This window comes from Thunnus thynnus, chromosome 5, assembly GCF_963924715.1.
Source record: "Thunnus thynnus chromosome 5, fThuThy2.1, whole genome shotgun sequence".
Classification (NCBI taxonomy): domain Eukaryota; kingdom Metazoa; phylum Chordata; class Actinopteri; order Scombriformes; family Scombridae; genus Thunnus; species Thunnus thynnus.
The window spans coordinates 15,331,070-15,354,319 of record NC_089521.1 but is presented as its reverse complement, the minus strand read 5'-3'; the positions used below and the strand labels follow the sequence as shown (position 1 = coordinate 15,354,319).

At 40.7% G+C, this 23,250-nt stretch overlaps 1 protein-coding gene across 4 annotated transcripts; it reads left to right on the top strand.

The window, feature by feature from the left end:
• Positions 1-308: 308 nt before the first annotated feature.
• On the top strand, positions 309-23,243 carry nfat5a (nuclear factor of activated T cells 5a). Of its 4 annotated transcripts, XM_067589491.1 has the most exons (13): positions 317-421; positions 535-641; positions 9,770-9,898; positions 12,340-12,979; positions 13,123-13,306; positions 14,139-14,329; positions 14,440-14,612; positions 14,897-15,031; positions 15,161-15,213; positions 15,360-15,492; positions 15,935-16,119; positions 16,208-18,371; positions 18,545-23,243. In XM_067589491.1, the coding sequence occupies exons 2-13, from the start codon at positions 569-571 to the stop codon at positions 18,949-18,951; spliced, it is 4,467 nt and encodes a 1,488-aa protein (XP_067445592.1). In that variant the 5' UTR covers positions 317-421; positions 535-568; the 3' UTR covers positions 18,952-23,243. The 4 variants fall into 4 exon arrangements, with proteins under 4 accessions (XP_067445593.1, XP_067445594.1, XP_067445592.1 ...); XM_067589492.1 differs by having other exon boundaries at positions 309-641; positions 16,238-18,371; XM_067589493.1 differs by lacking the exon at positions 9,770-9,898 and having other exon boundaries at positions 310-641.
• The last annotated feature ends 7 nt before the right edge of the window (positions 23,244-23,250 follow it).

Genomic DNA, 23,250 nt, shown 5'->3' with positions numbered 1-23,250 from the left:
AGAAATCCTACTTGGAAACCCCCTCCAAGACCAAATATTATACAAACATAATTTTTTTTTAACTTTGACCTTTCTCCAAACAAATTCCCCAATAGGTTACTTCACCGTTTCCATGGTATCATCTTCCTAATGTCATTTTCTGTCTCTGGTACAAATTTGGTAGCGTTTTACTGCACCAACTTGCAGAAACCCCACTTCAAAATCCCCCCCAAGACCTTGATGATGTTTGCATCTCAGCTGTAGTGTCAGCACAGCGCATGCGCCTAGGCAGCAGAAAGGGGAGTGGCCAAGAGGTGGGCCGACCAACAGTGTGTTTGTGTGTGTGTGTGTGTTCGTCTCAACGTAGCACGAAATGTGTCTCCTCTCAGCAAAGATACACACACACACCTACGTGAGACGTGCTAGTTAACGTTTTTTTTAGGTATTTAAAGTTTTGCTTTTACCGCCTCAAGATTGTTCCAATGTAGTACTCTGTATATTAAAACATTCCGCTTAAAACGCAATATTTATTGGGCGACTTCGTTTCTCCTAAAGTGTCCGCTTCCCCTCCCCTCGATGAAGCGCTGCGATGCCCTCTGATTTTATATCCCTCCTTAGCTCGGACCTCGACCTCAATTCCCCCAAATCTCTATACTCTAAAGGTAAGATTATGCTAAATAAAGGTTACGGTTACGACACTAACCCGTTTTGTCCCGGTTTAATCACAAGCAACATGAATGTCTTGGTGGCCCCTGTTAAGCTGCTAGCTTAGCAGTGGTTAGCTTTTCTGCTGTTAGCCAGCTTAGCTAGTTAACGTTAGCTGCATTTGGTGACTACCTGGATGGTTAGCTGTCCATGTCACATGTGTAGGATAGCCCGATACGCTGGGCCACACATGTAGTGCCATAGATAACAATGATATAATGAGATTAGTGATGCTGTGTTGTTATTATTAAGTGGTCTGATGGCCTAGCATTATGTTAGGAAGCTGACATACTATTAGCTAGCCGCAGCTACGTGAGGTCGCTCTCCAGCCACCACATTGTTCAGTGGTTTAACGTACTTAAGTATTGGTGGGATTTTGCAGAGGTGTGTGTGTGTGCGTGTACATGCATGTATATATCGCGAGAAAAGGATCAAAAGTAGTGCATGTGCTTGTTGTTTTGTTTATTCCCCTTGTTTAGTTTTGTTGAGTGACAGTCCCTCTGTTGTTTTGGGTGGAATGGAGCCAGAGTTATCCTTCTCACATGCTCTGGTTTCAGAGGAAGAATGCAGTTATTGGCACTTCAAAGCTCAGGGAATGACATCCAGCTGCCAATATAAGGGGTGTTGCCGGGGGCGACCAATGCCACATTTTATTCTATCATAAGCGCTGTAATACGCTGTTGGACACGTGTGCGGCAACTGTTATGTTATTATTAGGAGGGTGTTGCTGCATCATCCAGGAACTAATGCAGAACACACTTTTTAACGCCTGTTGTGGTGAGCCGGGTTAGTGGTTTTCTGCTGAATTTCAGCAGAACTTTGTAGGTAAATTTTCTCGCTGATAACAAGTGTATTAACTTGATGTGTAATGAAATTGTCTTTGACTCTGCTACTCAACACTGACACCTATCATGTTATTACTTATTCATGAGTAGGTCTTGTATGTTGTGTGTTGTTGTGGACTGCTCTTAAGGTGGTAATGTAACCTGAGATTTATTGCCAGTGGTTCAAAGATACTGTAGCAATAACAGCTAATACAGCCTTCACCCGTCTACTGTCTGACCTGCTGGTGCCACATCTGTCTGCCTGCTATGTATAGGGTGCTCATGAGCCAGCAGAAAACATTGCTCTGTGACCCTGAAATGCTCAGTTGAGCCTGCCATATGGTCTCACACATGATGACTGTTTATTTATATCTCAGTAATTGGGTGTGTACTTGTGTTTGGGTCAAGGTAGCACACTTGCTTAATCAAAGATCTCGTGGGAGACTTCATGCATGTCAGGATGGAAATGAGAAGGGATAGTTGGCCAAGTTGCATTTTGGCTTGCCAGAATACATTGCAGCATTTTGTGAGTCAGAGTTTTCTCTGGCTCAAATTTGGCAAATGTGAAACCTCAGTAGTGACCTATTGAACCCTAGTAGAAAATGAATGTGTGTGTGCCAGGTTTTAGCAGGTGCAAGAAACCCCATTTCCTACTCAGGCTCTAGGAAGCACAGGCAAAGACTTGTATAGTCTTCTGTAATTGATACAAAGGACGATGATTTGGTATAAAGCATCTTGTAATTGAAACGATAAAGGGGTTCTGAACTATTCAATTTTGATTGAATGTTCCACAATTTGATTCCAAAATGATTCTTAATACATCTCAATGTTTGATTTCCATACTTTTCTCTACTGTACAGCCCAAATTTACTGTAGCATAATGCATTCATCCATCATTAGAAAAAGTCATTTGTTTATTTACATTATAATTTATTAACACAACAGAAATATCACAACTCTGTTTCAGCTTGATTTCACATTTGAGAGAAAATAAGCTCATCTTTCAACATAGTGGAATATTTGATAAGAAAAAAAGTGCTGCTTTGACACTTGCTTGGGGGGTTGTCTGTTTGGCATCATCAACAGTTTTTTTCCTCCAACTTCAAGTCGAAACATGGGGTGTAAGTTTTTGTGCAGAAACATTTTAGCTATGCATAACACAGCTTTTGTATTTTCTTACCCTGCCTTTTTTTGATAGAAAATCCAAAAAGACAAAAAAAAAAACTTATCAGCATCAGTATGATAAACTTGAGCATCAGTGTGATTTGATTCTGATTAGATTATGTGGGACAGACACACATGACATGTATGTGGGTGCAAGAGCTCCGTCTACAGACAGATTTCCTTTAAGAGTGATTTATTTGTTCCATCATAGTCAGTTTATTTTTACCGGTAACGCATTTCTGCTTTTCTCTTTGTGTACGCTTAAACAGTAAGGGAAAGAGACGCTTGTTGTCCCAGACATCAATGTTTGTTCCGGCTTCTTGTGGTCGAATATGCATCAATTTATTTAATATTTCATGTGCACTTACTTCTCTGTAGGGTTGAGTACCGAAACAAGGTATTAAACGGGCCCTGAGGCTAAATTATTAAAGACCGTGGTATTGATAAGCTCCGATGTTACCGGTTCTTTTATCCGTACTTTTTAACGTTTTGGTCTAATTTACTCTCATGATGCAGCCTCTCCTCTGCTCTCTTTGTCCAGGCTGAGCTCCTGCACATACACACACAAATGCACTCACACACAGAGCGAAGTCAGCCAACAGCAGAGCACAGGTGAGGTGGAAATAACTCATTGACAACAACTACGCTCATTAGTGTAAGTGCAGTAAAAAGCCAATACTTTATCACTACACCTGTTCAACGATCATGAACATGTTAAAAAAGTGATATTTCAGTCTGCTCTGACCGCAGTCTCTCATCCACCGCCGCTGTGTTTTACACAACCACAGAGCCCGTGCTGGCTCAGCTAAAAGTGAATTGTTACGAACAAGCTAAATCGAAAGCTGTCTGTATGTAGTCTTGACCGTTTAGTTTGTTACGTATCTTAAAATTCGGCAAATTCTTGTAAACTTCTCACCAGTCCCTCCCAGTGAATCACATCAGAATCAGAGGGAGGAGGACTGAGGACAGGATCAAAGACTGATAGTGACTGATGTCAGTGTTCTTCATTCTTTCTAAACTTCACTCAGTATTTTGATGTCAGGAATATTATTTTAGATGTTTACAGTGAGATAATGAGTTTAGTGACTTTGCTGTTTTAAACATTACTGTTGCTGCTCTAGAAACTTGTAGTTATATTTAAAATATAAATAAATTCTAATCCTGATCTGAATTTATTCTTTTTTGTTTGTTTGTTTGTTTTTGTATGTTTTAAAAAGCAATTATTTATAATGAAAAAGAACCAATAAGAGTATTGATAAAGAACTGAACTGACAAGGAATATCAATACGAGTAGTGATTGTCAGTGTGCAGTCACATATGTTAATATGAAAGTGACAAGAATTTAAACTTTTTTTCTTATACTGACTGATGTAGAGTCTGGTTGCCTTTAGAGTTGATAAAGATAAGTACAGATATTTGTGAAGAGAAACAGGACTCCTATATCACTAGTAGCATAGTTTTTGAAGCTAAAATGTTTTATTTTATGTCCCTGGATTCCCCTAGGTGACTTCATGCCTTCAGCGCTCGTCGTTGTGCAGATTCGACACACGATCTGGACACCAGTAGAAAAAACTAAAGTCAAAAACATTTTTCACACCAGGACCCATGCATGTATTGCTTTTCCTTATAGATATGGTCTGACTGTGGAACAACAATGTAGTTTACAAGAAGATATGTAGATACATTACAAACACAACTTGATAAGTATTTTGAGGTTTTTAATTTCTCTGGAGAAACTGGACATTGTTTCTGTGAAGATGTCCCTGTGTCTTTATGTAGTGGCTCAAATCTGTGAGCACCACAAATGAACCTCCACTCACCTCCGTTGTATTGGAGTGGAGACAGAAACCACATAGACAGACACTCCAAAAACTGGACACTATATCCAAAACCATCTGTGTGGCTAGTTAACCCAAGCAGAGAAAATATAATATAAATAGGCCTATATTAAGAGAAGCTTGTTTTCATCACAGCTTCAGAAAAAGCTATTAGCTATCTGTCTTTCATTTTTGTACATTATGCGCACAACACTGGAAAGACTAGGATTCATCATGGTAAACATGAAATCTGAGTACATTTTTGTTCTCTTCTTTTGGTAGTTTATTGTGCCTGATTTTACTATTTATACCTGCGCATGCATCCATTTGTCTGTTTCTCCTGTCAGTCACCTGAGACATTGAAGAAGAAATGAAATCCCCCTCCTAGAAATAATCCTTCAAAAGCAAGCAGACTCATAACTCTAATTGACACATCCATGTCTGTCGGTGTCTGTTTATTCACTGCGCCTTTCTTACCTAGTACAGTGATTAATTTTAGAATAGGTTGTCCCGCACAATGCTTGTGTTTTTAGAAAGGTCAGAATACATATGGCATGCATCAGTGGAAACGAGATGCACATGGTATTATAACATTAGCTGAAACCACTGCTCTCACAAATGTAGAATACAGTATGCAGCCATTACCTGACAGGATATTTCTTTACAGGATAAACAGAGATGCTGTAAGGAGCCAAAAATTGCATTCTTTGTGGTTTTAGTGCAGTGAGTAGCTCTTTTGTCTGCTCCCTGGCTTGAGCATATCGTTATGTGTTCAAGAGTGTAATTAAAGCAGCCATTGTTGGGCACTGAGATACATTCTTTGGTCTGCATATTTTTTCATTTGCAACAAAAACATAGCAGTCGTGAATTGTCTATTCATCTGTCATCTCCCATCTCAGCCCTAAGTCAGCTGCAGAGAACAAAAATGGACTGGTGGCCTTGCCATTCTGCAAAACTGGCATGTGTAATGTGAGCAGCGCATAACTATGAGATGAGGTAATTTAATTGTTCTAAGCGTAGGTTAAAGTCAGTCCACCCCCCGGCTGGCTAGTGTGTTACAGCCTACTTCTGCGGGCATACTCTGACAAGCTTGTAGAGCTTTGAACATAAACTTGTACAGATGTCATCTGACTTCTATAAAAGCAAATAGAGACCAACATCAAAATCCATTCCATGGACATTATCAGTGTCCTGTATGCATTTTGAAATAGTGGGAAGTTAAACTACTTTTTTTTTCAACTGAGGTTTATCTCAGAGTCAAGACTAACCAAATATTTTCTCTTGTAAAGTATCTCTCTGAAGCTTTTCTCAGTTAATCACACACTTCAGCTAACGCTTTGATTAAAATGTTAAGATGGTTTACAGTAAGGCCATTTCTCCAGTAATCAGAGATTACATGATGTGTTTGTTGATTCGTTGTGTACTGCAAGGATGTGCCGTAGCCTCAAGAAATCACCTTATTCTGTACACAAAATATGAGGAGAGTGGAAGGACCTTGATGGTGTTAGATGTTTTCATGTTGATGGATAGAGCTTTGTATTAAAGCTCAATTTATTTTTAGTCCTAATTGTAATGTGATGGTAGAATGAAAGAAAAACATCACACACAAAATACTTGGTCTCTTATCAATTTTATGAACAGCTTTTTGACAACGTTAAACATATATTTGGAGTTTTTAGCTTCTTTCCTTGGGCTTTTATAGAACAACTGTGTTTATACTCAGCAACCAAAAGTGTTACTTTGATATTGGTACCAAAACTCAAGTATTGTATTGGTATCAGTATCACAGAACTGGGTTTTACCGAGCCTTGTTGTTTCTTTTTCTTTAATGTTCCACCAACGTAAGCAACGCCACAGTCCGTATATACAAACACTGCTTTGCATACTGGTCACTCCCTGGGTATGTATGGTGCATGAGTAAATGAAAAACACTGAATGAAATCCAGAATATGCATTTATGGGCCCAAATGAAGTGAATGATCAAGCAGGATTCTTCTGCGATAATCAATTTGTGTTTGCACTGACTGACTTCCTTATGTGTTTAAGATAATTGCAAAATATTATTTATTGAATGCGTGGCAGGGAAACACAGTCATCCCTGTCATTGACTTTTATGGTTGATTAGCTTCATATTGACAAGACTGTAAAATGTGTGATCTCATGACGTTCTTTTGGGAAGGATGTCAATGGAAATGTTATAGACAAATGAAAACTATGGCATAAATAATAGTTGGAGTAAGCCCTGTAAGCTTTAACGGTGCTGAGGTAAATTTTTAGGTATGTGTTTTTAGATTTTTTTCAGATTTTCATTTTGGAGAATCTAAAACATCACAGGACTAAAATGTTTGTTTAAGAAGTTTATCTCTGATGGATAACGATGTGGTTTATCTGCATATTTATGAACAAGGTCTCTTATTGATGAGTCCATGTGTCCTCATGCAAATCTCGTGGAAAAACAAACCCATTCACAGTCTGCATGTCTGAACAAAAACTTCACCATAACATACGGGTACAGATTTTAAGTTCATCTGCTGCAAGTTTTACATCCAGTTACACGGTTCAGTTGAGAGCAGGAGGAAATGTGTGTGAGCTGAATCTACAGAATGTAATAAAACTTAATTACGCTGAAAATAAAACGTGGATTGTAAGTCTCTGTGTTGGTGCTACTGTACTCTGTGACATGCAAACACATGGGAGAGTCAGTGACTTACACCCCATTGAGACCAGCCCAGTGACATGGTTTAACCTAGTGTTGACATATTTTGATCAGGTCCATTTGGATGCCATCCAAACTGGCTTTGTGACCCTTCTCATAGTCTTGGTTGGTCACTGCCCAGCCATTTCTGTTATCTTAATTATGTAATGTAAAGTGTATGTAATATTGTGAGCCTGCTGTTGAATGGTGACGACATTAGTTCATATGTGAATGCTTGTCATCACATATGAATAGGTTCAAGGCAGGTTGAACACACATTCAGTAAACTCATACACACATCTCTTTTGTGAAAGGGGTGATAGTCAAGACTGAGGTCATGCTGGGTTGCCAGTCAGTCTGGAATACATCCATGCACAAAGGCTTACTTTATTTACACCACGAACAAAGCACAATAGACACAGATGAAGGGTTATCGTGAGAATCACACTTTACTATTTTCTACAAGACAACATTAAAGTTTATGATAGGGGCCGGTTTCCAAGACATCCAGGTTTATAGAGATCTACTCTATACTTGGCATTCTGTTTAAAAAGTTGTGTAACTAAACTTTTCTATTCACCCAAAATGACAGAGTTGTTGACAGTCAACAGATCTCATTGTTTTAATGAGAAATACTTTTTACCTTTGTAACGGCACCTAAGGACACTGTTCACAACAAGATATGTGAATTATCATGACTCCGTATTTGGAAAGAAACATTACTGATGGATTTTTCCAAATGTAATTTTTTTGGCACCAGAAATCTAATGCCATTGAGCTCTGCTGTAATGGGATTTGCAGCTGGCAGCATCTCCAAACCCTCTGGATGGATAAACAGGTTTCATTGTAATTCTGAGGGAACTATCCCTTTAAGACAGATTAGAGCTGGATAAGCAATAGACCATGGAGTGGGCCTCCATCTCAATGCCTCAGGTTTTGCTTGTCTGCGTTTGTGAACTAGTGTGCTGGTTAGTTCTTTGTGGGAACTGTGACTTCGTTTTGTCACTCCCTCAAGAGCATCGCTGACGTCACAGAAGTGCAAGATCATGTGTCTTGCCAGTTTCTCTATTCTGCTGGTGCAAAGTCATAGCTGAGTATCAGATGACTACTACACATGGTAGGTGCCGCTGATGCGTAGCTGATATATCCATGTCAGGGTGTTGAAAGGTCCCTGTTTCTTAGCAACCAGACTACCTAATCGTGTGTTTATCTGCCATCAAATGTGGTTTATTCCAGGATGGCTGCCGTGGTTGGGTATAGTCTACAAGGAATCATGTTGCCGTCAAATATCAAGAAACCTCTTTGCTGGTTTTATTACATTAAACACTGGGGGGGGGGTAATTTAATTCATCACAAGATATCCTGTGTTGTTTTAGTTTATTTGGAGATGTGGGAAACACTTTAATCATGAGACTCAGGTCTGCTTTCGGTCCATTCCAGGATTGCTTTAACAATTTTTTTTAGAGAACAAGGAAACAGTGAACAAACCTGAGTGAAACACAGTAATAGTTTTGTTATTGCCAACAAGACATGTATTAGAGCAAGTGTAGTGAAAGTCTCCCTCCACTCAAAAATATGTTTTTCTTTTTGTTCCCACAGTTTTGTTTGAGACTAGAAGATGTTTTCAAATTCATCTGCTCAAAGTAGAAATTTTTTCCGAGCTCTTTGAAAATCAGATTTTTAGGGACGCGGGCAAATGAGCAGGATTTGTGACATCACAACTAGTTTGGAAGCCAATCCTGGTCCAATAGTCAATTTACAAAAGTATGATGTGGAAACTTGAAGCGTTCAGTGCACATACAGTGGAAATTAACTTTACAGTGAAGTAGGAGACATCTTGTGTCCAGTGGTTAAACTTCTGAAATGAAATATATTTGCATATTTACAGATGGAATTTTTAATGAGGGAGAAGAAGTAGATGTCATTTTAAAGTGGTAATTATACTTTATATTTATACTTTTTTGTGGAAAGACCATATCAGACACACTTTATTGTTCCAAAAAGAGTATTTTTATATGCCTTAATATATGTCAGGAGGGGATCTTTAACTATTGAGACAATAACATCTTGTGGAGTATTGACTGTATTTCAAGAGAAGTTGGGCCTTGCTGGAAAGAGTACAATGCAGTCTGAAAATATGGAGCCAGCATTAAGTGGTCATATTATTCTTACTGCATCATAAGGCAATTCTGCATTGGCTTCAGTTTTCAGACATAATAATGGTAAATGGTAAATATGCCGCCTTGAAATAGAACCCTTGAGTTCCTTTGTTCGATATTGGACGTTTAGTATGATATGTTTGTTGTTCAAGTGGTTTCACTTGTAGTAAATCATTTCTAATTAACTAACAGCAAACACAGATTGTTTTCTTCTTTTGAAAAATGATGAGCACTTTTGCTATAAATTTAGCTAATTTCAGTGGGCTCCACCATTTCTAAAAATGCTCAGGGTACAACTGCTGAACTCAAAGCTATCAGGATTTCCTTTTAAGAAGGGAAGAAAAGTTACTGGTCCTGTTATAAAAATAATCAAATTTATGTTTCTCAGAACTGAATTTACCCTCTCTTCCTCATCCTTTATGGCAGAGTCGGTATATGACCTCCTCCCCAAAGAGCTCCAGCTCCAGCCGTCGTCCACCCAGGCAGACCCACCCACCATGAGCCAGAAGAGTGGGGGAGAGGCGGGACCTCCCCCCTCTGCAGCCTTGGCCTCAGGTGAGGCACCTACTCAGCCCATGAAAACCATGATCTGGGATCAGTTTCCCCTTGCCAAATTATTCCCCAAGACAGTAGGGGTAAATAAACGAATATGACCTTGTATCAGTGTCTGGGGGCAACTTCACCCTTTCACCAGTTTCTGAGACAATTAATATTTGACTGTTTGAAATCTGTAGAGGCTAGTATGTTATTTATATTTCAGCAAAACTATTGTAATACTGATGGCATGACAAGGCACAGTCATATTAGGTTTCACTTGTGTATCTCAGGGATTTCCCTGATTTCACAAGGCTACGGTGGTACCACCAGTGGGGTGGGGACAGGCTGTGAAAGCAGATTTTTACAGTTGAAGACGAGCTGTAGTTAAATATATTTTGGGGTTTTGGGGTGTAAATTTTTCAAATATTGAATTATAAAAGAAATCCCCAATTAGTGAATATTGTGTTTGGTTAGTCTGAGGGCCTGTTAGCTTGTCTGACATTATCAGTATTAGGTGACCCTGTCAGGTATTTCTTGATGTTTGTGTGACAAACACCTTCTTTTATAATCCTAGCAGCAGCATGGCAAGAGGCATTATTTACTGTGACTGTGTGTGCTGGGGGCCTGATGTTCACCCAAACTGCAACTGAAATATGTGTCTGCAACTCTTTACCTAACCAGTAAATTAGTAAAACTGGACTGAAACTGAATAAAATTAAAATTCTGAACTCAGTTTTTAGCTGTCTAACCTACATCAAGCTACTGACAGTGACTATAATTTAAGAATCTGAATGGCGTCTTTTTAATAAAGTCCCACACAGTCCTCTTTTCCTGGAAAGCTTTTACTGTGAATAACCGCTCCCAAGAAATGTTGAGTTTGCATTAACAGCATGCTAGTTTATTCTTTCTCATTTCAGCAGCACTTTCCCCTGTGATGCTTGTGCTTAATGTTTTGGGTTTTTTTGTCACTTGGCTTTTTAAGCAGTTGAAAAAAGCATTTGGGTCCACTCTAGAGATGCAGCTGAAACAATCACTCATCTCAGATATCCCTCATGCCATGACATTATATTGTTGAGTAGTCTGTGATGAATGGCATTTAATTTATGTAATTTGTATCAATATGATATATTTTGCTTTTTTTTCAGTAGAGCACTTAGAACAACGTAGCACTTTTTAACTGACACATCTCTATGAAGGCGTTGGTATGGTCTGTAGGTAGGTTTTGTTTTAAAATGCCCTAACAGTAAAAGTGCCTGAAACAGAAACTGCCTATGTGCATTTAACAATCACACACACTCATTGACTCACACATACAATAATAGGCCATCAGATAATTTCCTCTCCCATGTTTGAAAGCAGCTGACAATTTCAGAAATTATGAAGTTTCTGTCTCTTTATGAAACAGTGAAGTTGCCCCGAGCAATTGTTGGACTGTCTTTTAAATATCATTTAGCGAACAAAATCAATTTGGTCTGATCTTGGATCATGGTTCAGGGCAGCCAACATCAGCTACACTTGTGAACAATTCTAGTTTGGAGTTTCATCTACAGAGCAAACTAACTGGTCAACAGTCATGTTGGAGAGAGCGCTTTTGTTAACGCTACTTTTTCACTATCCTGTCTGACCCAGCTGGCCCTAAGCAGTGCTGATCAAAAGCATGACTACTGTAATGTCCCTCAGATCATCATTAATCAAATATACGTGCATAAAAGTGTCTATAAATGGTCAACTTCAAAAGTTACTGCTTCCTTCAGTATTTTAATTCATCCAATTTAACTGATTGACAGAAGTTGAGTCTTGAATGATCAGCTCTCTTGTTGCTCATTGGCTGTCTCGTTTTTATTGCAGGAAGTTCCCTCTGAGGCAGGGAGTGTCTGCATATAAAATGGTCTGCAGTTCACTGCTCCATAGGTCAGAGGCTTGTTTATTCTGTCTCCATGGCTACGCTCAGTCCCAACCAAATCTTCCAATTGGCATGCGCAAACTACTTTTTACTACTGAATGCACATTGCACAAACTGTACTGTAACCCTGGCAAATTTAATTTGGCGCCACATTACCAGCTTGCAAATTTGGCTGTACAAGAAAGTTTGACCAGATTTTGTTATGTTTATTTCTGGCAATGTGTATGTAACAATTTGTAGCTTGCTTTTGTTTTTGTAAACAAAGCATGTCAGTTTTGTCACATTGATTTTAATTGAGAAAGGTTTTGTAGGAATCAAATCATTGTGGGACCTATAGTACCCTTCTCAACTTTAACTTCAGAATATTTTATCAATGCTTGACAGCTCTCGCATGCACAGTGAGGGCATAGGACCCACAACAGTCTTTTGAAATTAGAGTTGGGAAGAGGGGAAATCAATACAAATCATGCACAAATTCAGCTGCTTGAATGGGACTGCTAGCCTGCTCTGTGCTGAACATCTGTACTAACTTATTTATCTGTATATACTACTACAGATGCCACCTCTTCCACCTCCAGCCCCTCTGCCTCTTCCTCCGTGGCCATGGGAGTCCCATGCTCTGGTATCTCCACTGGTTCCTCTACCTTACCCTCAGACCAACTCAAGGTTCCCCAGCATCTCCACTCCACCGGAGGGGATGGAGCTGGAGCAGAAATGCAAGGTATGGAGGGTGCTGTATCTGCCCCCAACAGAGGCAACAGTGGAGCAAACACTGCAGCAGGAGATGTAGGGTCAGGAGTGTTGTCAGGGCTAGGAGTCCAGCAGCCTCAGAACACCCCATCAAAACGGAGGCCTGTATTGAGCATATCCCCACCACCTGAGGACCTATTTGACGACAGCCAGATGTCTTGCCAAGATGAGCCCACTGTGTCTGCTCCAACAGGTCCAGACTCTGAGCATAGCAGCAGTATGTGGGCTGATGACTCTGTTTCCAACTTCAGCTTGATCAGTTCCATCTCCTACAATGACAACACAGAGGTGCCACGCAAGTCTAGAAAACGCACCCCTCGCCAGCGACCTGGCCCCAAGCCTGCTCCTCCAGAGGACAGCATGGATGTGTTTGATGCTGACAGCGCCAAGGCGCCTCACTTTGTCCTATCCCAGCTGGGCCCAGACAAGACCAGTCCCATGGCCAGGTGGGGTGACCCTTGTCCAATGCACATTGTGTCAGTTCCTCTGTCCCTCTGTAGGGATACTGTAAAGGTCCTTCAATTTTGTTTTGTCTGGAGTAATTGAATCTCTGGGAGTCATATTAATGCCATTTTTTGTTGCCCTGCAGTTCACTTGAGTCAGGGACTGCAGTGAAGGGTGGGTCACTGTCTACTCAGTTCCCCCAGAGGAGTGATGGGAAGGAGCTAAAGATCCTGGTGCAGCCAGAGACCCAGCACAGAGCTCGCTATCTGACCGAGGGCAGCCGAGGTTCTGTCAAAGACCGCACACAGCAGGGATTCCCCACTGTCAAGGTTTGACAAAGGAGGCCACTGGCTGCTTCTTGACACGGAATAAATACTAATTCTCAAGTTGGAACTGACTTAATAAGGCCAAAAATACACAGGATACAGAGTGTGAAGTAATGTGCACAAGATAATGCACATGTCAGTTCAGACACATCAGAAGCATTCACTCCAACCACCGCCCATGTGCATATATTTATTCTGAACTAGTAAAAAAAACTGCAATGGATAACCTTTCTTATTGCACAGTAAATAGTTTAGTGACAAATCAACAACAGAACCTATTTTAAAAAGGCAAACAATTGAAACTTAGTTCATCCTACAGTGACTTTTCCGATTGCAGATAAATCCGGGCAGTGAAGTGAAGGAATAGCGCTTATCCATAGCTAATTAATAAGGCACTCAACCCTTGACTGCTCCACTGGGCCTGCTCAGTGGTCAACAGATAAAACTGGTTGTGTTAGTTAGATCCCAATTAGCACTGTGTGTAATGTGTAAAGCACTAAACCAAACTACCCTGAAGTTTATCAATGCACATGTTCTGTATGACAACAACAGTAAAGACAGTTTGTCCATGAACAAATTAATGTGTTGCTGTGGTAAAATAGTGTTTTTCCTGTGTATATGTTCACATGGTGCTTTTCAGCGGACATTGTTTTTAAGTGCAAGTGTTGGTTAACAATGATGCTTTAGTATGGATGCATTACTCTGTCTACATTTCACAGTTACTCCATGACTAGTGTGCTTTGGGCTCAAAACGTTATTTTTTTTATTGTTCTGTTCTGTTTTCTATTATTTGTGAAGTCAAGTAATTCACACATGATTTCTTTTTTGTCCCCAGTTGGAGGGTGTGAGTGAATCAGTTGTGCTGCAGGTGTTTGTTGCGAATGATGCAGGTAGAGTGAAGCCTCATGGTTTCTACCAGGCATGCAGGGTGACAGGACGCAACACTACTGCTTGCAAGGAAGTGGACATAGAGGGCACCACCGTTATTGAGATTCCTCTGGAGCCCAGCAATGACATGACACTCGCGTAAGTGTTTGGGGTTTTTTTTGTCTGTTTGTTTTTTGGAAAATTCAGGATTAGTTAATAAACTGTTGATGTTTAAGAAGTACTTAATACATCTTGTGATATGTCCACAGGGTGGACTGTGTAGGAATTTTGAAACTACGTAATGCAGATGTGGAGGCCCGTATTGGTGTGGCAGGATCCAAGAAGAAGAGCACCCGTGCCAGGCTGGCCTTTAGAGTCGGCATCCCCCAATCTGATGGATCAGTCCTCACTCTACAGGTCCCCTCATCACCCATTCTCTGCAGTAAGTAGTACAAGCACAGCATTCAAACAAAACAACAAATCAGTCTAAATATACAAATGTAATAGCCACCACCAGGCTTCATGGTGAGGAATGGAGATGGTGTGTTTCTGGTCATGTGTGGTGTTTGGCTTTCAGCAAACATAGCATTTAGTATGATGGTCATAGAAGTCTAATTTGGTCACCAGACCATAGAACCCTCTTTCTTTTTCTGTGAGTCCTCCACATGCCCTCTGGCAAACATTAGCCCAGATGTCATGTGAGTTTTCTGCTCTATCATTCTCCAGCCCAGCCAGCAGGAGTGCCAGAGATCCTGAAGAAGAGTCTTCACAGCTGCTCAGTGAGAGGGGGAGAGGAAGTTTTCATCATCGGAAAGAACTTTCTCAAAGGAACCAAAGTTATTTTTCAGGAGAACGTTGCAGGTGCTGTAGCCAGCCTGGTGTTTGTTAGTGTTTTCTTTAGTAGTATCGTAATGTTATCAGGGTAGATATGGGTTTCTGCATGTAAGCCTCTGCTGAACAATGAAAACATATTTGTTGTTTGATTTGTAGATGATAACTCCTGGCAAGCTGAGGCAAAGATTGACATGGACCTTTTCCATCAGGTAAATGGAACCGAATATGTATACTCCATAAATCTCCTTGAATAATAGAAGCTACTGTATATCAAACCTGCCTGCTTTCATTGACCATATTTTTCATGAAATTGTTAATAATTTATTGCCCCTTTTGGATCTCCAATGTTCTCCAGAACCATTTGATAGTGACAGTCCCTTCATTCCACAACCAGTCAATCACTTCCCCAGTTTCTGTGGGAATCTTTGTGATGACCAATGCTGGTAGATCACATGACGCCCAGCCCTTCACCTACACTCCAGACTCAGGTACAGCCTCCGTTTCTATTCATTGATCCATTTTTCATTTTTCGCCCATATGAGGATATACTTTCTTTTACTTTTTTTTTTTTTTTTTTTTTACCTCTTGTACACTATTTCACAAGAGGTGTAGATAGGGCTTTATGATTATGTTTGGTATGGTAATCCCACTTTTAAGATACTTTGACCATATTATTGTACTAGGAATAAATGTTACCTACATTGGCTGTATAAATCAACATCTTGACTATTTTCAGTTAGGGCAGATACATTTAAATAAAAGGCTTCAGTATTGTTGAAATGCAAGTATTCATCAATGATTCACAGAAATTTAAATTACAATATACTATTAAAGGTTAATAAATTGTGAAGCTCAGAGTATAGACTTCATGTAGGTGCATAGTCCTCCATAGACACTAAGCTATTCCTGTGTTTCCACTCTTACCATCAGCTGATAACTCCAATGTCCGGACAGTAAAAACAGAGGGACCCTCCCTGGTCAAGACGTGTATATTTGATGGTCAGATCAAATCTATGTCCTCTGACCAAACTGACTGCTCTAGTCAGCCTTCCAAACGGCAAGAGGACACACCAATGGAAGTGTCTAGCAATCCTCCAGCCGCAGATGTCTTTAAGGTAAGATTCCATTCATTCTCAAGACAGAGGAAATCAAATATCTACTTCAGCATTGCAGTTGATAACAGTTAATCTTCTCTTTCCTAAGCCATCCCCCGACCCTCTTGTGTCAGTGCAGCAGACCCTGGAGCTCAGCTCTAGTCCTCATCCGAGTGGAGAGTCCTTTCAGAGCCCAATGCCCCTACAACCTGAGGATGTGGAGCTTCCCCAGGCGCCCCCTGTCTTTCCGAGCCTAGAGTCTCTCGGCACGATACAAAAGCAAGACATTGCCCCCGCAGCCTCCTTCCCAGTGTCAGGAGATCCCACAATTCCCCCTGTAACACCAGAAGTCCCTCAGCAATTCCTCAGAGACCCTCAGGAGAGCTTGCCTCCTGAAGGTTCCAACAGTAGTGGTGGGGTCGTAGTTGTAGCCATGCCCCAGATATCAACTCCCTCTCAGCCCCAGCCACAACAGTCACAGGTTCCATTATTCCCCCAGGAAGGGGTGGCCCAGCTGGAGAGGGCAGTAAGGGAGCTACAGGCTGGAAGTAACACCACACTCCAGCAGGTTTTGGAGGCAGCTGTAGCCCAGCAGCAGCTAAACTCTGTACTGTACAGCCCCACACCCTCTGCAGAATCCCTTCAGCAGCATGTCCAGGAGAACATGAACAGCCTTAGATTGGGAACCACAGATAATTCACTATCGACACAACAACAGATACAGATACAACAGCAGCAACAAATGCAACAACAACAGCAGCAACAACAACAAATACAGCAACAGTTTCAACAGCATCAACAACTGCAACAACAGCAGCAGCAAATCCTTGGTAACCTTCAGCAACAACAGCAGCAACATCTGCAGCAGCAACAGCAGCAAGTCATTGGAAACATGCAGATTCAACAACAACTTATACTACAGCCACAAGACCAACAGCAACTGCAGCAGCAGCAGCAAATCATGGAGAATATTCAACAGCAACAGTTGCAACAAAATCAGCAACAGCAAGTCCTTAACAACATCCAACTTCAGGATCAGCAACAAAATCAAATGCTTAGTAATTTACAACAACATCAGCTACAACAGCAGCAGCAACAACAGCAGCAAAATCAGGCTTTGAGCAACCTACAACAACAACAACAACAACAGTTGCAAGAACAGCAGGTCTTGGAGAACTTACAGCAGCAACTTCAGGCTGAGTTGCTCCAACCCCAGATCCGCCCCACCCCCCAAGTACAGCAGCCAGTCTCGCTCCTTCAACAGGCTGGAGAGCTGCTCACCATCCAGACCAGCTTCCCAACACAGCCTCCATCCCACACCTCTCCCCCACAGCAGCTCTTCCAGTCCCCCAGGCCTCTTGCCGAGACCCAGGGCTCCCAACAGCAGGTCCAGGCTGCCCTACTCCAGAACACACTAACTGTTCTGACTAGTGGCAGTCTCAACTCAGAGCAGCAGTCCACAGGGTCAACCCTATACCTGTCCCCAAACCCTCAGCCCCAACAACAGCAACAGTTGGCATTCATCTCCTCCATGGAGACATCTACCAGTCAGCCCCAGTCTGTTTCAATGTTTCAGAACCAACCCCAAGCTCAGCTTTCGCAAATGCAGCAACAGAGCACCCCCATGGAGCAGCAACAGTCTCCACAGCAAAACCAAGAACAGCCACCACAGCTTCCAATGGGTCAGCAGGGCTCCTTGTTCCAAAGTATCCCAAACCACTCACAGCCAAACCCTGTCCCCCAGAGCCAGCTCTCCCAACAGCAGCAGGCAGGTCTGCTCCTCTGTACCACAGATCTTAACCCCCAAGCTATTCCCCCAACTATCCTATTCAGTACCCAGACCCAAGGCCCTCCTCCTATAGGCAGCATTAGTGTTGGAATTCCCCAGCCAGACCCAGCAGAGCCCATGTCCTTCCAAGACCAGAGCTCCTCAGGCAGCAACTCGACATCCACTGAGAACCAACAGCAGAACCTGTTCCAGGAACAGCAGCCAATGCAAGTGGGCCCAAGCTCCAGCCGCGTCCCAAGCAATCAACCTGTGGAGCTGTTCCTGCCACAGACGTCTCTGTCCAGCCTGCAGAGTACTATTGGCTCACAGGAGCTGAATACCCAGGCTCCAGCCCCTGGCACAACCATCTTTGTGGTGCAGGGAGGTGTGGGTGTAGTAGCCAGCCCTGGCCAGCAGCCCCCAGAGCAGCTTTTCCAGACAACTGTTGGTGGGAATGTGGCTCCACAAGGACAAGCCAACCTGTTTGTGTTTGGCATCCAAAACGGTAAGATGATTTGGTCTTCCCCACTTCTAAAGTACCGTGAGTAGGAGTTCAGTAACTGTGTTTAATTCTTGTTTTCCCAACGCCTTTTTCTAGAGACTTGCTCCAATTCTACAATCATATCATTTACCTACTGTTTGATTACAGTGATTATTTCCATTTTCTCATCCTCCCAGACTCGCCCCAGCTGCTCAATTCCTCCGGATCCACCCTGCCAGCTCAGAGCCAGGCCCAAAACTCCAGTCACATGCAGCCTCTCTTGGACCAGCCCATGGCCCAGGCTGCATCCTCAATGCCAGCTGCCATGCATAGCAACTTACAGAACACCCTTCAGGCACAAATGCAGTCCAGTTTAGAGAACGCCATGCAGACCAGCCTACAGAATACAATGCAGACAAACACACAAACGGCTCTGCAGTCCAGTTTACAGGCAACTATAGAAACAAGCCTGCCAACTCCAATGCAGACCAATCTACAGACACAGATACAGAGCAGCTTACAGAATACATTGCAGTCATCAATATCTGCATCGTCCAACATGGATAAAATTGAGGACCTACTGGAAAGCCTACAGAAGCAGTGATAAATGTTTGGACCATGTGGGCACTAAGGAGAGTGTGCGATATGTAGCCGAGAGTTATACATCCTAACATCAACAAACGGACTGGTGGTGCGTGGTGTTTTGTGTCAATGCCACAAAACTTTTAAAAATTTAAATATTTAAGAATCCAATGCCCCCTTTTACCTAAAACCCAAATTATGAGCTCATGTAACTCCTTGTTTTTATGAAATATTTATCATAAATTATAGCCTTCATACATTCATTGTCCTTGAATTGATGAATCCGCCTTTGTTATTACCCCTCTTGCAGGATCAGAGAGGCCTGTAATAACTGTTTTATCCATCAGTCTCAAAAATGCAGTGTTTAGTTTTCAAGACTGTTTTAATAATGTGAGCCTAAGAGATGGGCAAACCTACCAGGTTTGGTGGAAAAACTGGAAAAGGATAAAGAATGTCAGTGACAGGAAAATTAATGTGAGATAAGCAGGCAGAGTGGATAAAACGGCCAGCCACAGATTGAAAATCAGATTGCACATAAGTGTCGGACATAGGCTGAATCTCATTTTTTTTTGTGTGTCTAAACTCCGAGCCTTGGCTTCACTCTAAGAGGCAGAGGCTATGAGACATGTTTTTGTTTTGTTTTTTGTTTTTTCTGTCATGTGGAGCAGCTGAAAATGGATGGAGAATACACAAACATCATAAATAGAGGGATGGATAATGTCACAACCTCTTTTCCAGTGGAGGACACACTATTTTTTGCGATTAATCAAACCTTGTGTCAACATTTTGACTGAAATGTACTCTAAAGAGTAAAGACTATTAAATTTTGTACATTTGTAGAATGTTTTGCCTCCATCCATATTTGCTGGCATGGCTGGAGTCCGCACCTGAACAGATATTGATCAGGAGGGCAGTTGAAAATTGACTTAAAAAAAAGTTCAATCTTTGGAAAAAAATTAAATGAACTGACTCGTCAAAATGGGGTATGAATACATTCTGGTATTGCAGTGGATTCCCCCAAGTGCAGAAAGAAGAGGGAATATTAAACACTCGCAAATGGGATTCAACCTGGTGAATAATGTGACTTGGCCTTTTGTTTTGGCGTCTCCCAGTGTTTTCATATGTTCAGGCCTCATCACTGGGTTTGCAGAAGCTTTCTCGGTGAACTTTTTAGAAGCATTCAACTATGTAGTGTGTCTATCTTATTTTTTTGTTTTTGAAAAAGTTGGTAACCTTTACCAATTCAATGTGGATAGAAAGAAACTTTCCACTAGTGAAAACGGAGTGTTGTGTGGTTTTATAAACATTTTATCTCAAGCACTTTATAACCTCTTTTGTGTAACCAGCTAATCCTTATATCCGTCCACAGCTCTCTACTGACCCAGCTGAATTTGTACTCAGAACCATCCATTTAAAAAAAAAAAAAAAAAAAAACAAGCAAAAAACAGAAAGCAGTTGTCTTTGTAAAGGTAAATACATCATAACCAAGCATTTTTACATTTTCTCATGTCAGAATATTTTTGAGGTGTAGGACAACTTTGTATAGAATGTCATGCTCACTATTGAATCCCTCTTTGTATTCAGTCTCAGTGGTCCAGTCAAGTCTGTCAAAAAAAAAAAAAAAAAAACAGCCATTCCCACAAAGCATTGTCATTTTTCAGTGTTGGAGTGGTAAAGTAGGCCTTTGTGTTTTACACATGGACAACACTTATAATACTGATTACATTAGTATGTGCATTTAAAATGAAGGATTTGCATCATATTTGCTATTTGTACTATTTACTGTTCAATCTGTCACTTGAGACTGTTTTACCTTGTGTTGTGTTAGATATTTAAGTTTTTTTGTCTCAGTGTTGGTACCGTGTGCAGCCTGGCACCGTGTGAAGTTGGCATCCAGTACTCGTCCCTTGTTGTTGTGAACAGGGGGCTCACTGGTAAATGAAATCTCTGTTACATAGAGGCCGCCATTTTGATTCTATCTATGGTGCTATGTGCGGGAGTGATGGGCACTTCTGATGTGATGTTAGTACATAACAGTTTATACTTATATCAATAGCACTGACGTTAATTGTTAGTTTTGAAGCAGTTTGGAGAGTTGAGTCTAGAGAGCTGGCTGTTTGTTGTGGGGTCAGACTGGAGCGCACCCAGGCATACCAAAGCTCTTGTCGTAAATCGTCATCATCTTGTCTCATACTTGTCCTTGCAGATGCCCTCATAATGTTTACTCATTTATACTTGCTCATTTTTAAATTATGCAGCTCTTACATGGATAGCAATTCAGCATGTTGTTTTGTTTAAAATTTATAAAAGATGTGTAAAGGTACTTCATGGATCAGTTAATCTCCCATCAACATTTCCATCAATTTGATACTTTACATTTCTCATGACATTGCTATTTTTTTTTTTGATGCAAAATAACACTGCTGTACTTTCCATATCTACAACAGTAGCCAATTTGGCGTTATCAAAAAAGCCAACTTTTTTGAGAATTACTCAAATGTTATGAATAGCATCGCTCACATGTGCATTTGTTTACATTTTCATAGTCACACTATTTTGTCCTGCAGCTGTTAGTGATCCATTTTAAAGTAACTTATCTTTTTTAGAATTTTGTATCCATGTATCAAAAGTGTAGAGTATTTTTGTAAAACTAAACTTTTTTGGTTTATGCTCATATAGCACAGAATATCATTGCTGGTATGTTTTCCTGAAATGAAGCGCAGGTTTATTGTGAAGTGTATGACTGAAATTAGAAATGTAATTAAGTGGACATCAAGCAAATATGTTAAAACTTAATTCTACTGTTTTAACAATGGATTTACCTGACTTGTATCACATAATACATGGGCTAGGTTTCTGATGTTTCTTCTTTTTTTTTTTAACTTTTTTATTTCATGCATCTCAAATGGCACTTTGACTCATCCATTAACTGTAGATCAGGTTAGAGCGCAGTAGTGATGTTTCCAAGCATTCCATTCCTCTTGGGTAGGGGAGTTAAGAGCACATAATGTTGCGGAAGAAGTGCGGAACAGTAAATGCCTCTTAAAGCCATACCAACACATACCAACACACAAAGCCAACCTGTGACTTCAGTTTCATGAATGTAATTTTTACCTCATGGTGTGGACATAGAGCTCGCTCTACATCTAACATCGGACCAATTACAGTTTTAGAGAACATATATTTTGAGGCAGAGGGGATGGGTGGGGTGGCACCAACTGTCATTTGTGTCACTGTACATTCGTCAGATTGTTTTGTCTTGGATTGTGGTTTAATTTCATGTTTTTTTTGTTTTGTTTTGGGTTTTTTTTTTATTTTTTACGTCCAGTTGTTTTCATTTTGAGCAATCCAGGATGCTCAGTCTGACTCTTCAAATAGCCACTTCCACCTGAAAAAAAAACCATGTGAAACATTGATTTAATGGTGGTGAAGATAGCACACAAATCTTTACACAATATCGGTTTTGTCCTTCAGTCATGTAAATGAATATCCATGTATATTTAAATGTGAAATATACTGCAGGGGTATCTTGAATATCAATTGTGATGCTTTCAACAGAACTTTGTGTGCCTTGATAACTTTACCGTTATTCTGCTGTGTTTACTGGTGTCCCTTTTGTGTGCTATTTGGCTCCTTGTCCTTTTTATTCTCTAGGACTGTTTAAAATCAGGACACTTTTCATTGGTTCAAGTTTATTTCTAAACACGAGCATAACCATAGCCCATACTGGTATATTTTAGTGTTAACATTTTCTTTTTTGGAAATCCATTGCAAGATATCAGAGTTATTACTCTCTACATAATATTGTGCAGCTTCACCAGTGAATTGTCGACTTATTTTCTGTTGAAAATGTTTTTTTTGTTTGTTTTTTCATGCCTCATGAGATTTGTACATGTGAGGTAAAAGGGACGAAACAGTGGAGATTGTTTTATGGAGAGCTTTCTTGTGTTGATGTGCTTGTCAACATTACTATTGTTGCTGTGAAATGCTTGATCAAAAGAAGCAACCATGATAAATTTACTGTTAATTGCCAATAGTGTGAGCGGTATCTTGTGTGTAATCAGTTTTGCTCACTTTTCCTAGTTCGCTTTCTATTTCACATTCTCCGACAGTTCTGTTGTATCCGTTCTGTGTAGCTTGAGCTTTAGTATCTAGCCTTACAACCCTGTAGTAGGGATTAAGGTCAACCCCAGTGTGTTATCATACATCTGAACTATTATTAACATGTACTTTGCCTTGATCTGGACATTTGTATACTCTTCAGTTTATATCTGTAATCCTGCTGCTACATTAAATGAATTAATAAAAATGTAACTGTCTC